This window comes from Nannospalax galili, unplaced genomic scaffold (genome assembly GCF_000622305.1).
Source record: "Nannospalax galili isolate Female #2095 unplaced genomic scaffold, S.galili_v1.0 scaffold34, whole genome shotgun sequence".
NCBI classification, from domain to species: domain Eukaryota; kingdom Metazoa; phylum Chordata; class Mammalia; order Rodentia; family Spalacidae; genus Nannospalax; species Nannospalax galili.
In genome coordinates, this window is record NW_008338996.1 from 9,977,550 (window position 1) to 9,997,462 (window position 19,913).

The following is a 19,913-nucleotide window of genomic DNA, read 5'->3' on the forward strand; positions in this document are numbered from 1 at the left end:
ATCTGGCAAGGTCTGATGACTTCCAGGCATCTGAGCTAGATGGTGAGCATCCAGGGCCTCTCAGACTTGTTTTTCTTGTTCCCCTCTCAGATGTGCCAACTTGGGCTGTAGCTTGCCCATTTGAGAGGCATTTTAATCAGCCACTCCCTAGTAGTAGAGACCACCAGTTTCCTACTCCTTGTCCCACACAGTAAGGCCTGTGATTGACAGTGGGCCAGGCGCTTGGTGGTTCTGGGTGCTCTCTGTTGTGAATGGCTGAACAGCCCCAACAGAAAGAGAAACTCACTGGTTTCATGCTAGGATCTTGATAAGGTCTGCTGTGTCCCAAGGTCCAAGGCCTTGTGGAGGTTTCTGTTCCTTTCTAGCGTTAATCTCTTGGCCTTGGCTTTATTACCAAGTGAGCCTTCCCAGCCAGTAACAGTGTGATCCCCATAATTGTTGAAATGGCCCCCAAGATCTGTAATTACAGAGAAAGGTGTATCCTGTCCCATCCCTACTGGAACAACTCTCTAGAGATTTGTGACAGGGCCCCACCATCTGGCTCACTATAAACTGGAGAGAGATAACATGGTTGACTCCAAGATCTGTAATCACAGAGAAAGGTGTATCCTGTCCCATCCCTACTGGAACAACTCTAGAGATCTGTGATAGGGCCCCACCATCTGGCTCACTATAAACTGGAGAGAGATAACATGGTTGACCCACCTTCATTACAGGGAAGGCTGGCAAGACCTCAGCTTTTGCATCAGTGGTCATCTTTGCTGGAATGCTTTTACCCTAAATCTGTATGGATGTTTCCTCTATGTTGCTAAGAGGGCTAAAGAGGTGGCCCAGTGGTTAATGTCACTGGCTACTCTTGCAGAGGACCCAGATTTGATTCCCAGCACCCACTTGGTAGCTAACAACTGTCTGTAATGCCAGTTCCAGGGAATCTGACACTCTTCTGGCTTCCTCCGGCATCACACTTATGTACAGGCAGGCATGGTAGCATGTGCCTTTTATCCCAGCCCTCCAGAGGCTGAGTCCAGCCTGGTCCACATAGTGACTTCCAGGCAGGCTGGGACTAGGGAGACTTTGTCCAAAAAAAAGAACTCAGCTAACATGCCACATTCTGATCCAACAACCTCTCCAAACTCTCCTATGTATTAGAATCAGATAACAAAAGCCAGATAACAGTACTTTAAGAGATTTACTTCTCAGGGCTGGTGAGATGGCCCAGCAAAAAAGTGCTTGCCACTTGAGCCTAATGACCTGAGTCAATCCATGGAACGCCCCCATTGGATGGAGAGAACCAATTTCCAAATGCTGTACTCTCTGACCTCCACATGTGCACCATGGTACTTGTATGCCCCCTCCACAACACCACAATAATAAAAGATTTACTTCTCTAAGCCAGCTAAGGCTGATATATCAGTTTCACAGTGCAAGTAGGCTTTGTCTCAGCCCCTGCCTTGTTCCTTTTCTTCAGTAGTAGCCTGAGCTGGATGTGGTGGCAGAGGCCTGTAAGATCAGCACTTGTCCAGGGTGTGGGAATGACTTCTTTAAATGCCTTCTGTTACAAATGGAACTTTTACCTAAAGTTAATTATATGCTTTGAAATCATTTAACACTATTCAATCTGCCTTCCTAAACAATCAACTTGTTTAAATTTAGCCTTTAGGAAAACAATGTAAACAATCTTACTAGGCCTTGGACTCCCCAAGTAATCAATTTTTATAAACTAAGCAACATAGCCCTTTTTTTGAGATAGGTCTCCCTATAGCCCCAGACTTGGATTAAAGGTTTGGGCCACCATGCCCACCTTAAACACATAGCTTTACTCTTAACCTATATTCCCTATTCCTCTCTCATGACCCTTCCTTGCCCCTGGCCCAGAATAGTGTCGTACATGAGCATACAGTGTCGGGGTGGAGGGAGGCACAAGAACAGAAAGAAGCCTTGGAAGCCACAGATAGTCCAAAATAAATGTTGCGAAACAACATGTGGCCTGAGGTTGATAGTAAGTTTGTGGTTTTGTGTGCTGTTCTGGGCCAGGAGGGCTCAGCAAAAAGCAAACTTCTTCCCTAGTTAAAGATTCTTTAAGGGAACAGAGATGGATCAATGTTTAAGAGCACTGTCCAAACCCAGTGCAGATCAAGACTTGGATTAGAGTCTCCTACTAACCTCAAGACCTGAGCTAAAAACTGGGAAAGAAGGCTAGGCACGGTAGCATACATCTTTAGTCCTAGCATCCTAGCACACAGGAAGCAGAGGCAGGTGGATCTCTGTAAGACTGAGGCCAGCCTGGTCTTCATAGGGAGTTCCAAGCCAGCTGGGGCTACAAAAAACAACAGTAACAAAAAAAAACTGGGAAAGGGTGGCCAGGGGGAGGGACAATTTAGAGGAACTTTGTTTAGCTTTACATGTATTATCTTTATTCATGGACTGTGTAACAGCTATGTTAACATATAGTTGCATAAATAGAAATAGATGAAAACTTGGCCAATTAATATGAAAGTTTCTGTCATTAGTTTTTGGAGAAATTAAAATCACAGCCAGGAGTTGGAAATAAACCTGGGTGGTAGAGCACTTGTCTAGCATGGGCCAGGCTCTGGGTTAATCTCATCACCTGAAAAAAAAAAAAAAATCACACCCAGGTATCATGTTGCACACCAGTAGTTCCAACTACTTAGAAGGCTGAGACAGGGATTGACAAGATGGCTCAGTGGGCAAAGACACTTGCCACAAAAGCATGACAAACTGAGTTTGATCCCTGGAACCCACACAAAGGTGGAAGGAGAGATCCAACTTTACAAAGCTGTCCTCTGATCTCAGCATGCTCCCCCCCCATACACATACATCAGACAAGCACAGTATATTTTTTAAGGCTGAGGCAGGAGAATCCTGAGTTCAAGGTCATCCTAGGCAATGTAGCAAGAACTGTTTCAAAATCAAATGCATGAGTACCAAGGAGATAGGGAGCAAGGAGTTGTCATATAAATCTATCAGAATCCTAATGTTGAAAAGATAGATGGTACCTGGTAAGAATAGGGAACAGTAGAACTAATTTCTGCTACAGCCATTAAAAACAACAAACGAGGGGCTGGAGAGATGGCTCAGTGGTTAAGAGCACTGACTGCTCTTGCAGAGGACTCTGGTTCTGTTCCCAGCACCCACATGACCCACAAGACCATCCTTAACTTCAGGGGAATCCGAAGCCGCCTTCTGACCTCCGAGGCATTGCACAACACGGGTGCACGCACATACATGCAGGCAATACACTCATACACAAAATAAAAATAATAAAATATTTAAAAACAATTCTAAAGTGCCTATCATAATCTGTGGGCAGTGCCATCATCCCTGGGCAGGTGGGCCTGGGCTATATAGGAAAAGTAGCTGAGCAAGCTGGAGAAACAAGCCTGTGAGCAGCACTTCTCCCTGTCCTCCGCTTTAGTTCCTGCCTTCTAGTTCCTGCTTGAGCTCCTCCCCTGACTTCCCTCAGTGATGGGCTGTCACTTGGAAGAGCAAGATGAAATAAACCCTTTCCTCCCCAAGTTGGTTTTGGTTAGTGTTTTATCACTGCAATAGAAAGTAACTAGGACAAGAAAGATTGTGAAAATTAAAGTAGATGGTTATAACTATACTGATTATAATATGAAGGTTATTTTAAGGTCAAAATTCAGTACCCTTAGGTATAAATTTAACACTTGATTCTCTGTTTACAGTTATGAGGTTTTCTATGGATTTTTGTAGTATAGTGGTTATCATGTTCATCTAACAATTAGGAGGTTTTCTTAAGTATTGATCCTCTTTTTTCTTTCTTTCTTTTTTGTTTTTTTTGAGACAGGGTCTCCCTGAAGACCCAGTTGGCCTGGAATTTACTGTGTAAACCATGCTGACCTCAATCTCACAGAGATCTGCCTGCCTCTGCCTCCCAAGAGCAGAGTTTAAAGGCCTGCATCACCTGACATTGATCAATTCTTTGTAATGTTTGCAGAGAAAATGGCTTATAACTAAGAATTTTAAATATGATAACCAAAATAATTTTGGGGCCAGGCGTGGTGGTGCACACCTTTAGTCCCAGCACTCAGGAGGCAGAGGCAGGCGGATCTCTGTGAATTCAAGGCCAGCCTGGTCTACATAGTGAGTCTACACGGAGACCCTGTCTCAAAAAAGAAGGCAAAAAAAAAAACAAACTTGGAATTAGTTACAGAGACTTCCTCAAAGGATGAAGGAAACCAGATCATTTCATCAACTGAAAGAAAAAAGGCATAACATCAAAGACTCCATTCTGACTAAAGGAAAAAGACTGTATCCAGGTATTTTTAGTGTGCTCCTGTACTATGAGACTCAAGGAGATGATTTTTTTTTTTTTTGGTCTTTTTGAGACAGGGTCTCCCTGTACCCCCAGCTGTCCTGGAACTCACTATGTAGACCAGGCTGACCTTGAACTCACAGAGATCCGCCTGCCTCTGCCTCCTGAGTGCTGCGATTAAAGGCATGCGCCACCACACCCGGCTAGGAGATGAAATTTTTTTTTTTGTCTTTTTGAGACAGGGTCTCCTTGTAGCCCCAGCTGTGCTGGAACTCTCTATGTAGACCAGGCTGGCCTCACAAAGATCCGCCTGCCTCTGCCTCCCAAGTGCTGGGATTAAAGGCATGGATCACCACGCCTGGCTAGGAGATGAATTTTTGAATTCACATTTCTCACAGCAAACACATGCCAGCTCCATTTGAGAACACATCCATGCAGAGGTCAAAGATGCTGGATGATACTTATCTTCAAGTACATTGACAACTGAGTACCCCAAGTAATGGAAGCATTATCTCACTTTTTATAATATTTTATTTATTATTTTTATTTTATGTGTATGAGTGTATTGCCTGCATGTATATGAGTGCACCCATGCCGTGCAACGCTGCAGAGGTCAGAAGAGGGTGTTGGATTCCCCTGGAATTGGAGTTAAGGACAGTTCGTAGCTGCCATGTGGGTGCTGGGAATCAAACCCTGGTCCTCTGCAAGAGCAACCAGTGCTCTTAACCGCTGAGTCGTCTCTCCAGCCCCTGCTTTTTATGTCTTTTAAAAAATTTTTTTGTGTTTATTTGTATTTTATGTGTATGAATATTTTGCCTGTATGAATATAAGTGTACTATGTGCATGTGATATACACAGAGGCCAGAAGAGAGTGTCAGATCCCCTGGTTAGCCACTATGTGGTGCTGGGAACCAAAACCAGGTTCTCTAGAAGAGAGTCAGTGCTGAACCATCTCTCCAGCCTCCCTTTTATGTTTCTTAAACCCTTTTATACTTAGATATTTAAATTTTTTCTGATATTTAATATTTCACTTGGCATATATCTTAATTGATAAAATAATGATAATCTTGGTTTTAATGAAGTTATAAATAAGGATATTATTTCTTTTCATTAATCATGTTTTTTATTTGATTGTTTACTTACCCACACCACAACCTTACTGAAGTTTTCATGTTTAAAGATTCAAATGTTTTCACTTTTTGTAAAAAGAAATATATATATTCCTCATTATTCAGTATAATTTTGATTTTTAAAAATCTAGTTTTGGGGGATGGAGAGATGGCTCAGTGGTTAAGAACACTGGTTGTTCTTGCAGAAGACCCTGGTTTGAATCCCAGAACCCACATGGCAGCTAACAACTGTCCATAACTCCAGTTCCAGGGGATCTGACAGCCTCTTCTGTCCTCCACAGGCATTGTATGACATGGATGCACTTACATACATGCAGGCAATACATGCATACACACAAAAATAATAAAATATTTTTAAAATCTATTTTTAAATTTTATTATTTTTTAATTTTATATGTGTGAATGTATTACCTGCATGTATATGTGTACCTGTGTTGTGCAATGTCCATGGAGGTCAGAAGAGGGCGTCGAATTCCCCTGGAACTGGAGTTATGACAATTTTTAGCCATCAGGTGGGTGCTGAGCCATCTCTCCAGCCCAGTCAACCTAATTTTTAATGTAAATTTTGGTTGTTTAAGATGCATGTTTCCTTCATCTGTTACTCCATCAGGCCAAGCAAGATTCTTGATTATTTTAATTTTACATATAATAATCCTATTATATGTCACATGTAAATGTTATGTCAGATACAGAGGAAGAGGAAAAAAAGTTTGATCCAGTCATGATGGCTCATAGCTTTGATGTGATCCAGGAGTTTCTTCTGTATTGGCCTTACCCTATTCCTGTCTCCTGAAGACTGTTCTTCCTGCCTGCTACCCAGCCTCATCTACATCAGTTCCTAGGAAGTGTTTTCTAGCAATGTGGGACATTAATCATATTTACTAGATAATATGTAGCTCTGAATGCACAAAATTGTGATTCTTGGCCAACTGGGGGAACTGTGAATGAAGGTTCCCAAAGAGAAGTTGCATCTTCAAATGGAAACTTCTGCAAAGCTGGTTAACTGATTTGAACTTCAGTGATTGTGAAGCATTTGGAATGTTGCAAGTCCAGAGCCAAATTATTCTGGCCCATCTTTAGACCCCTTGATAGTCATTTGTTGCCTTCCTCTGTACAAGATCTAACATCCTTTGCGACCATTAGGTGACCATTTGGAATGTACAGAGCACTAGTTTTCCTTGGAAATTAATTAGCTTGGTAGAGCCACTAGCTTTCACCATCCAAAAAGCTAAGAGCGTCATCAGATAGCATCTCAGGCCCATTGTTAGAAATAAAATCCCAGGCTCAAGGACCCCCATCTATATCACACAAAGGACATACAGACAAGTGAAAGTAACTTGGCAAGAGAGATTTTTTTAGTTTTGCAAAAGGGTGACTTGTGTGGTCAGTCAGGTCCAACAAGTACATACAGCACCCAGAAGCTTGGGGCCCTTTATCCCTAATGTAAGAGAACTGTGTCTTTTCCCCATTGGCTGGGGTCCAACGTCACAATCTTTTCTGGTTGGCTAGTTTAAAAGAATTGGAGTGAAGGGAGAAGACCTCCAATACTCTAGGCCTTAAGGCTCAGGAATGCAAAAGTTTTTTAGGGTGTGGTGTGATTAAGAGATGAGAATTTCTTTCCAAGTCCCAAGTTTTACAGGGTTTGAAAGACTAATATCTAATATTTCTTACTGTATTAGAGGTTTCTCTGATTTACTGAAACGCAACTCTGTTTCCACCAGAGTATTTGAAAAGATTTATGACTTTCTTTGTTCTGTTACTATAAAACTTAAATGCTGGGTTTGGGGACCAGCCTTAAATCCCAGTACTCAGGAGGCATATCTGTGAGTTCTAGGCCAGGCTGGTTTACATATCCAGTTCCAGGCCAACTGGGGCTACAGGCAGATCCTGTCTCAAACGAAAAACAAAATACGCCTCACCACACACAAACACAAAACCAAACTTCATTAAATTGCTTCCACGTTGCAACATGGAATTTTAGGTTACTTAAATCTGTGTTTTGGGGAGCTGAAGAGATAGCTCAGTGCTTAAGAACACTGGCTCCTCTTGCAGGGGGACCGGGGTTCAGCACTCACATGGTGGCTAATAACTCTAATTCCAATTCCAGGGAATCCAACCCCTCTTCAAGTCTCCGTGGGCATTGCACCCATGGATGCAGGCAAAACACTCATAACATATAAAATAAAAACAATTTAAATAAAACACTCTTTTTTTCTGAACTATGGTCACTCATATTTATCTCCAGAATAAAGTAGCTCTTATCCCCTTTGAAGTCAGAGTTGTGTTTTTGCGTTGGCAACTGCAAAGAGGACAGATAGAGGCCTGGAGATCGAGAAGCAGAGAGACTACTAGGGTGGTGGGGAGGACCGGGGTGGGGTGGGGGTAGTGAGGAACACCACGTGATCCGGTGACCTTGAGAGGCGGGGTGGCAAAGGGAGGCGTGCAGAAAGGAGTAGAGAGGGTGCGGGCTTGGGGAAGGAAGGAGGAGGGCGGAGCTCCGCGGCCCGGGCGGGTGACCAGTGAGGGGCGGAGTTCAGGGTAGGAGAGGAGAGCGGGGCGAGCTGTGGCCGGTCCCTGTCGCGAGCCACTGGGAGCCTCAGTGGAGCCGGTGGAGCTGCTTCTTCCTTGAGGGTCGCCATCCCCGAGCCAGGTGCGTGCTGGGTCTGGGTTAGTGCCGAGTGCTGGGAGCTCGGTGCATCCGAGAAGGGGTGTCTGGAGCCTCCTGGCCGGTCCCGCTGCACAGGATGGTGCGTTACCACCAGGCCACCAGGACTGTGCTCCGCTGAGCTACCCAGTCGGGAGCCGGTCTGGCCTGCAGCCTAGCCCCCAACACTACTATAGCCTTTGTTCTGGCTGTTCTCGGTGTATCAAAGCCAGGAATACACAGTCTGCCTGGCTGGGCCTCAGTCTACCCACCTGCTCGAAGAAAGACCCTTTGAAGGAGTTTCAAGGTGGACTTAAATCCACCTCTTTGTCACACTTCTAAGGCGTGTCCCTTCCCCATCCCCCATTCACCCCTGTGTGCACCTGTTGTAGCTGCACTCTAAATGCACCGTCCCCCCTCCCGCCCCCACCCCAACCTCTGGCCTCTCAGGTTCAAAGGGACAGGCTTGTCTGCAGTCAGCTCTGTCTGGGGAGAGATGCTCCATGAGGCTACTGACTTCCTGGGCATTGGGGTGGATCAGTATCGTACTGGAGCTGGCCTCCCTGGCAGATGTTATTAACTGCAGGAACTGAAGGATGGAGAGGCTGCAGCTTGGAGACAGGCAGGCATAGGCTGTCCTGCTGTCCCAGGCTGAACAGGCTCACCATAATCCATTTTTTAAAAATCTAAATATGTGCCGGGTGTGGTGGTGCACGCCTTTAATCCCAGCACTTGGGCTCTCTGTGAGTTCAAGGTCTGCCTGGTCTACATAGTGAGTTCCCGGACAGAGTTCAAGGCCTGCCTGGTCTACATAGTGAGTTCCAGGACAGCTGAGGCTACAGGGAGAGCCAGTCTCAAAAAAGAACACCCCCCACCCCACCAAAAAAACTCTAAATATGTGTACGTGCAGTTCAGTGGAAGGAAGGGAACCCTAGTGGAGTCTAGGCATTTGGGTTCTAATCCAGGCTGTGGCTGGCTCACTAACCTTAGGTGAGTAATTGTTCCTCTTTGCCTCAGTCTTCACCTCTCAGCAGCCATGCTGTTGGTCAGAATCTGCAAGTCTTTTTTTTTTTTTTTTGGTCTTTTTGAGAGAGGGTCTCCCTGTAGCCCCAGCTGTCCTGGAACTCACTATATAGACCAGGCTGGCCTTGAACTCACAGAGATCCACCTGCCTCTGCCTCCCAAGTGCTGGGATTAAAGGTGTGTGCCACCACGCTCAGCTGAGCTGTTTCTATCTTTTGACATGACTAGATAATTGGTTTTTTGTTTTAAAATTATGGAGTTGACTATACATAAGTTCATAGCCATGTTCTAAGAACATAGCAGCATACAGATGGCATAGGTTTGGTTTTTTTGTCTTTTTGAGACAGGTTCTTCCTGTAGCCCCAGCTGATCTAGAACTCTCTATGTAGACCAGGCTGGCCTTGAACTCACAGAGATCTGCCTGCCTCTGCCTCCCGAATGCTGGGATTAAAGGTTGAGCCACCACACACAGCTTATAATAATTGTTTTTAATGAAGCAGTGTTAGAGGTGTTTTGTTGTTGTTATTGTTTGTTTTGCTTTTCAGGGTTTTTTTTTTTTTTGAGACAGGGTCCTCCTGTATCTCCAGTTGGCCTGGAATTCCCTATGTAGACCAGGCTGGCCTGCATCTCACGCAGATCCTCCTGCTTCTGCCAATGCACCTGGATAAAATATCTTTAATAAAATCTCCAGTTCTAGCTGGGTTTGGTGGTGCAGGCCTTTAGTCCCAGCACTTGGGAGTCAGAGGCAGGCGGATCTCTGTGAGATGGAGGCGGGGCAGGCATCTCTGTGAGATGGAGGCCAGCCTGGTCTACATTGGGAGTTCTAGGACAGCTGGGGCTACAGAGAGACTGCCTTTTAAAAAAAAAAGAAAAAAGAAAAAGAAGGAAAAGAAAAAGATATTTTAATATGGGCTTAAACATGAAGATTAAGAGAAGAAGAAGAAAAAAAAATGATCTCAGGAGAAGCAATCCCAATTGCTCCCTGACTTTGACCTCAAGGCTTCCAGAGCACAGACTTTGCCCAGCCTCAAGGCCTCTGTATTTGCTATCTCTACTTCCTGCATGCTTTTTTTTTTCCTCAGATCTCTACGGAATTTCACCTGTTTAGGAAATTCCCAGAGTTCAAAGACTAGATTGGGCCCCTGCATTTATAGTCTCCTGTTGCATACTGAAATTACACTTGTTTGTGTAGTTCTTTATCTACAAAGAATCTCTTTCACGCTTTTTAAATTTTTTATGTGTATGAGTGTATAGCCTGCATGTATGTAAGTGCACCATGTCATGCGGTGCCCATGGAGGTCAGAAGAGCATGTCAGATCCCATGGACCTGGAACTGGAGTTATAGGTACTTGTTAGCCTTCATTTGGGTGCTGGTATCTGGACCTGGATCTTCTACAAGAGCAGCCAGTACTCTTAACTGCTGAGCTGTTTCTCCAGCCCCAGAATCTCTTATTCTTTAACACCTAAAAATGCCATGACAGCTGGAAACCTGTCTCGTTCCCCAGCAACTGGCTCATAAGGTGCTCAGAAATTTGCTTTGGAATAAATGAATGAATGATCTTATTTAGCCTAAGATCTTTGTTGAGTTTTTTTAAGACAGGGTCTCATGAAACACTGGCTGGTCTGACTTATGTAGCCCACAGCAACCTTGAACTCCGGATCCTCTTGCCTCTACCTCCTGAGTACTGGGATTTTAGGTGTATCCCACCATGCTTGGTATATTCAGTACTGGGGACTGAATCCAAGGCTTTGTACGTGCAAGTCAATTACTCTACCTACTGAGTTACAACTCCAGTCCTAGCCCAAGACCTTCTGAAGTTTGGTGCCCTCGTTCCTCTCTTACACATGAGATTCACAGAATTCAATGAGTAGCTTCTGGGCTGGAGAGGTGACTCAGCAGTTAAGAGCACTGGCTGCTCTTGTACAGGTTCGATTCCCAGCTGTTGGGAGATCTCTGTTATGCAAAGTGGAAGCCCCTTCACACAGGACAGCTCATGCAGCTCGGGTTATGTGCTGCGGGCTCCTTTCATAGCAAGATGTCTTCCTGACATCTTTCCTGACTCTCCTTTTGAAGTGGCCGCCACAAATGCCATAACATAAACATGGCCTCTGGCTCTAAGCAGACCATGCCTTCCGTGATTTTTCCAGGCGGCCAGCAGTCTAGCAGTGTGGCAGAAATCCACTTCAACATGTAAATAGAATGTCTCACAAAGCATCTAAAAGCCAAAGCTTTTTACCACTAACCCCCATGGTATAAATATACTAGTCTTCTCTTAATAGTCGGAGATTGGGACCGGGAGATTGGGCACGGGAGATGAGGTCAGAGACTGGGTCCCAGAGATTTGGTCCCAGAGAGAATAAAGCTGTAAGCACAGACTGAGCCGGGCGACGTGATTCCCCCGGAGGGCAGCACTCTCCGTTACCAACCCACGGACACACTAGTTTTCGCTGTCTCCGTACTCGTTCCCTGCGTGGCTCAGTGGCCAGGAGCCTCGCATCCTGAGGAAGAGTACACGGGTTGAGACGGGATTCCGGCTGGACAATGCTTCAGTAGCAGAGGAAGCTCCAGAGATACGGGGCGAGCCACGGGGAAAGCCTGCAGGGCACCCGCCGCTCCCCTGAGCCGCAGCTTCCCAGAGAAGTCTGCGGATCCACCGTGCTTCCCAGAGCAGTCTGCGCTTCCCAGAGCAGTCTGCGGATCCACAGGGAGTGAGCGCACCCTGCGCCCAGAGAGAGCGCAGTCTCCCCATACCCAGCACCCACATGGCAGCTTACAACTGTCTGGAACTCCATTTCCAGGGGCTTGGACACCCCTCTTTTGACTTTCGAAGGCATTGCACAACATAGATGCACTTACTACATGCAGGCAAAACACTCATACACAAAAAATAATGATAATAAAAAAAATAAATAAAAGTAACTCCTCAGGTCACATACTTGGTCCATCAGAATGTGGATCTAGTCTCTCTGATATTAAGGCTTCGGCCTCCACTTCACCTGCTGTTTCTCATTCCAGGATCTTGTGCTGTGAAGACGTTTCCAAAGAACTGTATATCAACCTTCTACTCTGACCCAGGTGGAAAGCTGCCACTGTTAGCTTGTAAGGGGTGGCCTGTCCCAGCTCGGTATCTCCTTTGACTCTTGGACCTGGGGTAGATTTGATGTCCATGGCTCATCGGTTGAAGTTACGTCTATTGACATGGGATGTGAAGGACACACTGCTCAAGCTCCGCCGCTCTGTGGGAGAGGAATATGCCACTAAAGCACAGATCCATGGGCTGGTGGTGGAGGCCACAGCCCTGGAACAAGCCTTCAGGCAGGCATACAGGGCTCAGAGCCACAGATTCCCCAACTATGGCTTGAGCCATGGCCTCACCTCCCGCCAGTGGTGGATAGATTTGGTCCTGCAGACCTTTCACCTGGCAGGGATCCAGGATACCCAGGCAGTGACCCCCATCGCTTACCAGCTATATGATGACCTCAGAAGCCCCTGCTCCTGGCAGGTGTTGGAGGGGGCTGAGACCACCCTGAAGGGGTGCCTTAAGCGGGGTCTCAGGTTGGCAGTGATCTCTAACTTTGACTCTAGGCTGGAAGAGATCTTGATGGGCCTTGGCCTGAGGGAATATTTTGATTTTGTTTTGACTTCTGAAGCTATGGGCTGTCCTAAACCAGACCCCCGAATTTTCTGTGAGGCCTTGAGGCTTGCTCGTGTGGAACCTGCAGTGGCAGCTCACATTGGAGACAGTTACCTCTGTGATTACCAGGGGGCTCGTGCTGTGGGCATGCATAGCTTTCTGGTAGGTGCAGAGCCTCTGGACTCATCAGTCAGGAATTCTGTACCTAAAGAACATATTCTCCCCTCCTTGTCGCATCTCCTGCCTGCCCTTGACCTTCTGGAGGTCTCAAGCCCACAGTCATGAGTCTGCTGAGGAAAGTGGCTAGGACCAGATAAACACTGGAGGTGGGGTCCCTTCTCTTCCTCTGCAGCCTCCATAACCTGTTCTGACTATAAAGCAGTGAGGGCTGGCGGCAGCCTTGCCTCACCACCCAGTTCCAGTCTGAGCTAACCATTCTCATTCACAATGTGTCTCTATTTATTATTAGGTGGGGGGAGGCAGGTGTGTGTGTATGATGTATGGACACATGTGCCATGGCATGTGTGTGGAAGTCAGAGGACAACTTTGTGGAATTGGTTTTCTCCTTTCACCTTTACATAGGTTCCGGTGATTGAACTCAGGTTTACGCCGCAAGTGTTGTTACCCAATGAACTTTCTAACCAGCTCCATGTCCCTTTCCTATCATGAATCCCTGCCACCTGCACATACATCCATGGATGGTCTTTCTACTTCACAGCCAGGTATTTGTTGACTTTCTGAGGTAGAATCTCACTCTAGTCCAGGTTGACATAGAACTTACTCTGTGATCCTCCTGCCTCAGCCTCTTGAATGCTAGGATTACAGGTGTGAGCCACAGCATTCAGCAACAACTAGACATTTTCACAAGCTAGAGATTAAGCTCAGTGGTATAGGACTTGCCTAACTTCTGAGCCCCCTGGTTCAAATTGTAGACACACACACACACACACACACACACACACACACACACACACACACACACTAAAAGCCAATACTTTCAAATGCTGTTTCTGCAGCAAGGTCTTTTTGTTATCAGAGGTTTGAACCCCCATAATGCGAAACACAAGATCAATTAGGCCCAGAACAGTTGAACAGAAATCCTAAACCTCTTATTCAGTCCTGAGAGACACCCACACCCACCACCTTGGAATGCTGGGATCAGAGATTAGTTTGAAAATGACGGTGCTAGGCTGGGCTATAGGGACACTGTCTGATCAGATTTCAGGCAGGACACCACAATTAGTCCTGAAAAGGAACACTGCTGACTTGTACCTGCTGTTTACTGGACACCTCTGTGCCTTGCCCAGTGCTGGGCACAGGATATATCATAGGTTATAAGCATAGACAGGCACAAGTGTGTATGTTCTGGTGCCACCAGTCAGTGAGGACTTTGAAGGAGACCCTGACCTGGGAATGGGGTTGGAGTTGCATCTGGATGGGCAGGGGATAAGGGAACATGTTTGCAGCAAGCCCAAGAACTGTAGTATGAAGGCTGCTATGGGCATCTGAGTTGGTGGCTGGCAGAACATGGCATGGGGCCTTCACTTACTGGTGGGAGAAGCTGGTTTTGATCTAGATTGTGGGCAGGGGCTATGCCCAGACAAAGGCAGGGAAGAGCTCTTCAAGTTGACCAAACCTTTCTAGGTCTGTCTTCCTCAAGCCATTAATACACGTGTCAGATGGTAAACCTGGGTCAAAAGCTGTGGTCTGAGCTGCAAGGGCCTCAGATATCATCTCAACAAAAGAGTTGCTAATAGGCCTATGGATCTGATCTGAGCAGTGTTTTGAGTAAATCACTGAGCAAACCTAACAAATTTCACCTATACACATGGTAGCACATGCCTGTAACCCCAGCTTTTGGAGGTGGAGGCAGGAGGATCAGGAGTTCATCCTCTACAGAGACAGTTTGAGGCCAGGTTAAGATATGTAAGATTCTGTTTTAAACAAAACAAAAAGATTGGGGCTGGAAAGATGTCTCAGTGGTTAAAAGTACTTGCTGCTCTTGCAGAGGACCTGGGTTCCATCTCCAGTACCCACATGCTGAGTCACAACTGTCCTTAACTTCTGTTCCAATGGATCTGATACCCTCTTCTGACCTCCACACGACTGCATGCACTTATACTACATGCAGGCAACACACTCATACACATAAAACAAATCTTTCAAAACAAAACCAAAAAGAGTGGTTGGTGAGATGGTTCAGCAGATAAAGGCTCTTGCTGGCAACCCTGATAAGTTTGATCCCTGAAACCCACATGGTATAAGGAGAAAACTGACTCCTGAAAGATATTCTCTGACTTTCACATGCATGCCATGGTGCACATGCACCTGCACACACACAAATGAATAAATGTGAAAAATGTAAATGCTGTAACAGCCCAGTGCTAAACAGCATTTCAAAAAAAGGGGGAGGGGGCTACAAGATGGCTCCACAGGTAAAAACTACTTGCTGCAATGCCTGATGATCTAAGTTCAACCCCTAAAACTTCCAACTGTAAAGTTGGAAGGAGAGAATCAACTCTACAAAGTTGTCCTCTGACCTCCAAATGTATATTATGGCATGTATGTACCCTCTACATCACACATACACTAATAACAATAATCAATTTAAAGATAAAAAACAAAAGGATCTGGGAAGACAGCTCACTCGTAAAATGCTTGTCTAGCAAGTATGAGGACCTGAGTTTGATCCCAGAACTCACTTTAAAAACGTTAAGCATGGTGGTACATACTTGTAATCCCAGCACTGGAAAGGCAGAAACAGGCAGACCCTTGGGGTTCACTCTGGCCCATCAGTCTAGTCTAATTGGTAAGCTTCAGGCCAGTGAGAGACCTTGTCTCAAAAGAAGGAACAGCATTTCTAAAGAAGACACCTGAGGTTGTCCTCTGTTCTCCACACACTTGCACCTATATGTACCTGAACATGCTCATGTACCCACCCATACAAACCCACATACACATAAATAAAAAGAGGAAAGACTGACTTCATACAAAATGAGAATGTGTCTCAGGGAGAAAGTGCTTTCCTAGCATGTACAAGGCCCTGGTTCCATCCCTAGCACTATGAGGGGGGAGGGAAAAGACAGAGATATATAGATATTGAGATTTCATGTAAAGATTGGGATTTTTCAATTCTTCCCTCCTAGTCATCCTGGGACCACATTTCTGCATGCTATGCATGGCTGAAGCAGAGAAATGATTGCTCAAAATGTTGGACAGCTTCACTCAGTGTCCACTGATGTCCCCACCACCCTGCCTCCCAGCTAGCCTGACTTTGTGACCTCCCCTGATTAAGCATTGGTCTTCAAACCACTCTGTGGCTCCCAAAGATAGCGGGCTGTTTGGGTTTGTAAGGGTTTGGTTTTCGGTTTGCAGTGCTGAGGGTTGAACCCAGGACTTCTTGCATGTTAGGCAGATGAACTTGCCGATGAGCTGGATCCCTGGCCTTGGGAAGGCTGCTTTGGAAGAGTGTTAGAAATCTGAATTCTTCATGGAGTCCTCCCATGAAGGGGCTTGTCCTTGGTTCCAGTAGTCTTCAGGCTCTTTTTGCTATGCAGAGCCACCACACACTTATTTCTGAGCCTTGTGCCTAAGCTACCATGCAGTATAGAGCCAGTTACCAACAAAGCAGGGCAGACATCTTTAAGTCTTGAAAAAAACCTTTAATAACACTCATATTCCCTAAGGTTAGCCCTCTTTCTCCCTCAGCTCTTCTAGACTGAAGCTTTCAGTCCAAGTCTCCACTTTGAGAGGGCTGGGGCGCTTATCAGTGCAGTGAGGGGGAAAGTTTATGGCCCTTATCACAGGCAGGCCCAGGTTAGAGCTCCTGGAGATAGGAGATTTCCTGGAGATAGGATCCCCCTGCCAAGGCAGAACCCGGGGGGAAGGGCACAGCACTCCCAGGCCATTTTTCTGGCTGAGCACCCTGGCAGTTTGTCCCTTGAGTACTAGAAAAATCTTTTCTCTACGTGCTGTGTCATGAAAAGACTAAGCACTGGACTGAGAGGAAATGAAGTCTTCTGCCACAGGCTGTTCTGTTGAAAAGTGCTTTTAGGTGCAGGAAGCGGGGGGCTGAAGTTCTTCTTTAGGAACTGCCACAGCACTCTGTCACCTGCCTGTTCATACAGTTGCTCTCTCACCAAATGATCACTGTTTACTAGATAAGCATCAGGCACAACCACACTGGATGCCAGGAACAAAGGTTAATGAGATCCTTAAGGGAAGGCACAAACGTGGTGGGTTTGAGAGACTAAGGCCAAGAGAGGAATAGGTTCCCCACAGATGCCCAACATCTAAAGATTACTGCCCAGGTCTGAAACACATCCCCCATTGCTCCAAAAGCTGCCCATTAGGGCATGGATCCTGAATCTCATGGGAACATCATACACATCATTGAGGGAAAGGATACAGCTGGAAACATGGCCTGACTTGTAATGGTGATGGGGAGGTAGAGCTACCTCCCTGTGGCAAGAGGTCAGTGGACGATGGAAATAGTCTGGTCGGCTACAGCGAAGACTGGGAAGAGAGGCCCAGGGAAGGACGTGTGGCAGGCGTAGAGCACCATCCCCGAGGCAGGCTCATAGAACAGCAGTTCTCCAGCCTGCAGGTCCAGCAGCACACCTAGCTGGGCTGGGCACCGAAGGAGCCCCAGAGGCTCGTGCTGCCCATTGTGTGAGAAGCAGAACTGTTGATCATAACGGGAGAAGACCCAGGAGAAGGCATTGTGGCCCAGGCGGCAGTCACTGCCAGAACCCTTACGGGGCAGCTGGGCTGAGGCCACACCCACTTTATAAGCACAACTATTCTGGACATTCACCACCCAGACATGGAGCCCAGCCTGGAAGGAGGTGATAGCCAGGGCATTGGGCCAGTGGTCAAAGCGCTCTGGGTCATCAGAGCAGGCCTTGGACTTCTTAGCATTGAAGGTCAGGGTCCTTTGATCATCTGATAAACGCAGCAAGGGGCTGACAGTCCTTTGGTTGATGCGCACCTCTTCCATGCCTGCTAGAAAGAATTCTCAGGGTTGTCCAGGGTCCTTCCCCCATCCCAGCCCTAACCTGGTCCCACCAGGTAGCCAAGAGCTTCCTTGCCATTCACTAGCAGTGAGACCTCAGACAAGCCATTTATTCTCTCTGAGTCTCAGTTTCTTCATCTATAAAATAGGGACCAAATAGAACTTATCACAGGGTGGTCATAAGAATGAAATGAAATAATACATGTTAATGCTTAGCATAAAAGTGCCGAATAAGTATAGCCAGGATAATAGTAATTATTAGTCTAGAATCCTCATCTGTAAACTCTGATAGAAATAAGGCCCAGAAAAGAGAAGTGAGTTGCCCAAGTTTCCATACTGAGTGGGTGGTAAAGTCACATGAAGACCCAGTATTCTAGTATTTCCATATCTAGGACAAGTCATACAACTTTCTAGTTGATCCTATTGGCACCTTCTAGATCTAACATCTTGAGGACAGAGCCCTGGAACTAGGAAGCATGAGATAAGGAGTTTTTAAAAGTTAACTAAACAAAGTACTGATAGATAAATCAAGGCATCATCTGATACTAGACTCTAGAGCAGACAAGCTTGTAAAAACAAATTTTAATGGGACTGGAGAGATGGCTCAGCTGTTAAGAGCACTTGCTGGTCTTGCAGAGGACTTGGGTTCAGTTCCTAACACCCACATAGCAGTTTACAATCACCTGTAACTCCAGGTGTGCATGTGGTGCTCAAACATACATGCAGGTAAAACATTCATACAAATAATAAATAAACAAACAAACAAATAAATATTCCTGGAGAGCTATTCAGGTTCACCTCTGAGGCCCCAGCATCTAGCAAAGGGCCAGGCCCACAGTTAGCATTGGTCAATGTTTTGTTGTTCTCTTGTTCTGAAGACAAGGTTTCAAATATGTAGATATGTAGCTGACCTTGAATTTGCAGTGTTCCTGCCTTAGCTGCTGGGTTTATTGGTATGTGCTACCCCACTATAACATCTAAGCCACTGTTTGTTAAGTGGGTAAAGCACACCCAGGCAGCCTCAATGCAGGCCCAGATGCCCTCTGGGTGAATGTCATCTGCTTTCTTAAAGAGAAACCAGAGGTTTCCAATAAATTAATCCAAGATGTAAGGAGGACATAATTTAAAGGAACAAGATTAATCCTACACCCAACCAGAGAAGGTCAGTCTGGAAATAGGAATAGGAAAGAGCTGGCCCAGAGCCTTGGCCCCACTCAGCAACCTGCTTCTAACATCATTGGTTGCCTAAGCTACCATCCCAGAAGCACTAGTGCCCACTGTGACCCAATAGCAAATCCCACCCAGGCAGGCAGGCAGGCAGGGAGGCAGGCAGGCAGGGAGGCAGGCAGGCTATGCTAGATTCTGGTATCTCCTAACCTGAGAGGGACCCGAAAACTGCCGTTGCCCAGAGCTGGGTCAGTAGTGGGCTCCAAGTACACTTCTCATTAAAGCTTAATTTTTCTGACTCCTGGGGATCCAAAATGCCCTCTGCTTCCTCGGTCCTTATGCAGGGAAAAATAAGAGAGAAAGAAAGAGGTTTAAGAAGGTTCTGGAAACACATCTGGATCAATATGGGTGAGGGGAGGAAGAGAGAAGTAAAATCCTTAAATAGCAAGGTGACACCATGACATTCTTAGAAGGAAAAGTGGCTCTTCCTGGTCCCCCAGGAGCCTTCATTCCAGCAAACCAACAGTCAATAGGGAGGTACATCCATGGGGCTGGATTAACATAGAAGCAGGGGCAGGAGAGAAAGTTTAGCAGTTAAGAGTGCATACTGCTCTTGCAGAAGATGGGAGTTCAGTTCCCAGCACCAAGATGAGGCAGCTCACAAACACATGTCACTGCAGGTCCAGGGGATTCAGCAGCCTCTGCAGGCACCAGCGGTCACAAGTCCAAACCCACCCACAGATACACATACCATAAATACATCTTTTTTAAAAACCATAAAACTGGGGGCTGGAGAGATGGATCAGCAGTTAAGAGCACTGGCTGCTCTTGCAGAGGACCTGGGTTTGGCTTCCAATATCACATAACCTCCAAAAACTGTCTGCAAGTCTGGTTCCAGGGGAATCTGATGCTCTCTCTGGCCTCTGTGGGCATTGCATGATATGGGTTCACTTATATGCAGGCAAAGTACTCATACACATTAAAATTTTTTTCTCTTTTTTGG

The 19,913-nt window shown here is 46.1% G+C and overlaps 2 protein-coding genes across 3 annotated transcripts in view; one reads left to right on the top strand and one right to left on the bottom strand.

The window, feature by feature from the left end:
- The first annotated feature begins 7,847 nt into the window (after positions 1–7,847).
- Hdhd3 (haloacid dehalogenase like hydrolase domain containing 3) lies at positions 7,848–13,177 on the top strand. The gene is made up of 2 exons (XM_008833511.3): positions 7,848–8,077; positions 12,111–13,177. The coding sequence occupies exon 2, from the start codon at positions 12,256–12,258 to the stop codon at positions 13,012–13,014; it is 759 nt and encodes a 252-aa protein (XP_008831733.1). The 5' UTR covers positions 7,848–8,077; positions 12,111–12,255; the 3' UTR covers positions 13,015–13,177.
- Positions 13,178–16,376: 3,199 nt separating this feature from the next.
- The window catches only part of Bspry (B-box and SPRY domain containing), an 18,979-nt gene continuing 15,442 nt past the window's right edge, over positions 16,377–19,913 (bottom strand). The window contains exons 5-6 of one of the 2 annotated variants that reach the window (XM_008833512.3): positions 19,121–19,245; positions 16,377–17,730 (exon numbers count right to left, since the gene is read on the bottom strand). In XM_008833512.3, coding sequence (XP_008831734.2) covers positions 17,204–17,730; positions 19,121–19,245 — 652 coding nt within the window. In that variant the 3' untranslated portion in view covers positions 16,377–17,203. Of the gene's footprint in view, positions 17,734–19,120; positions 19,246–19,913 lie in introns of both variants that reach the window. The other variant, XM_017798285.2, reaches the window with a different exon arrangement.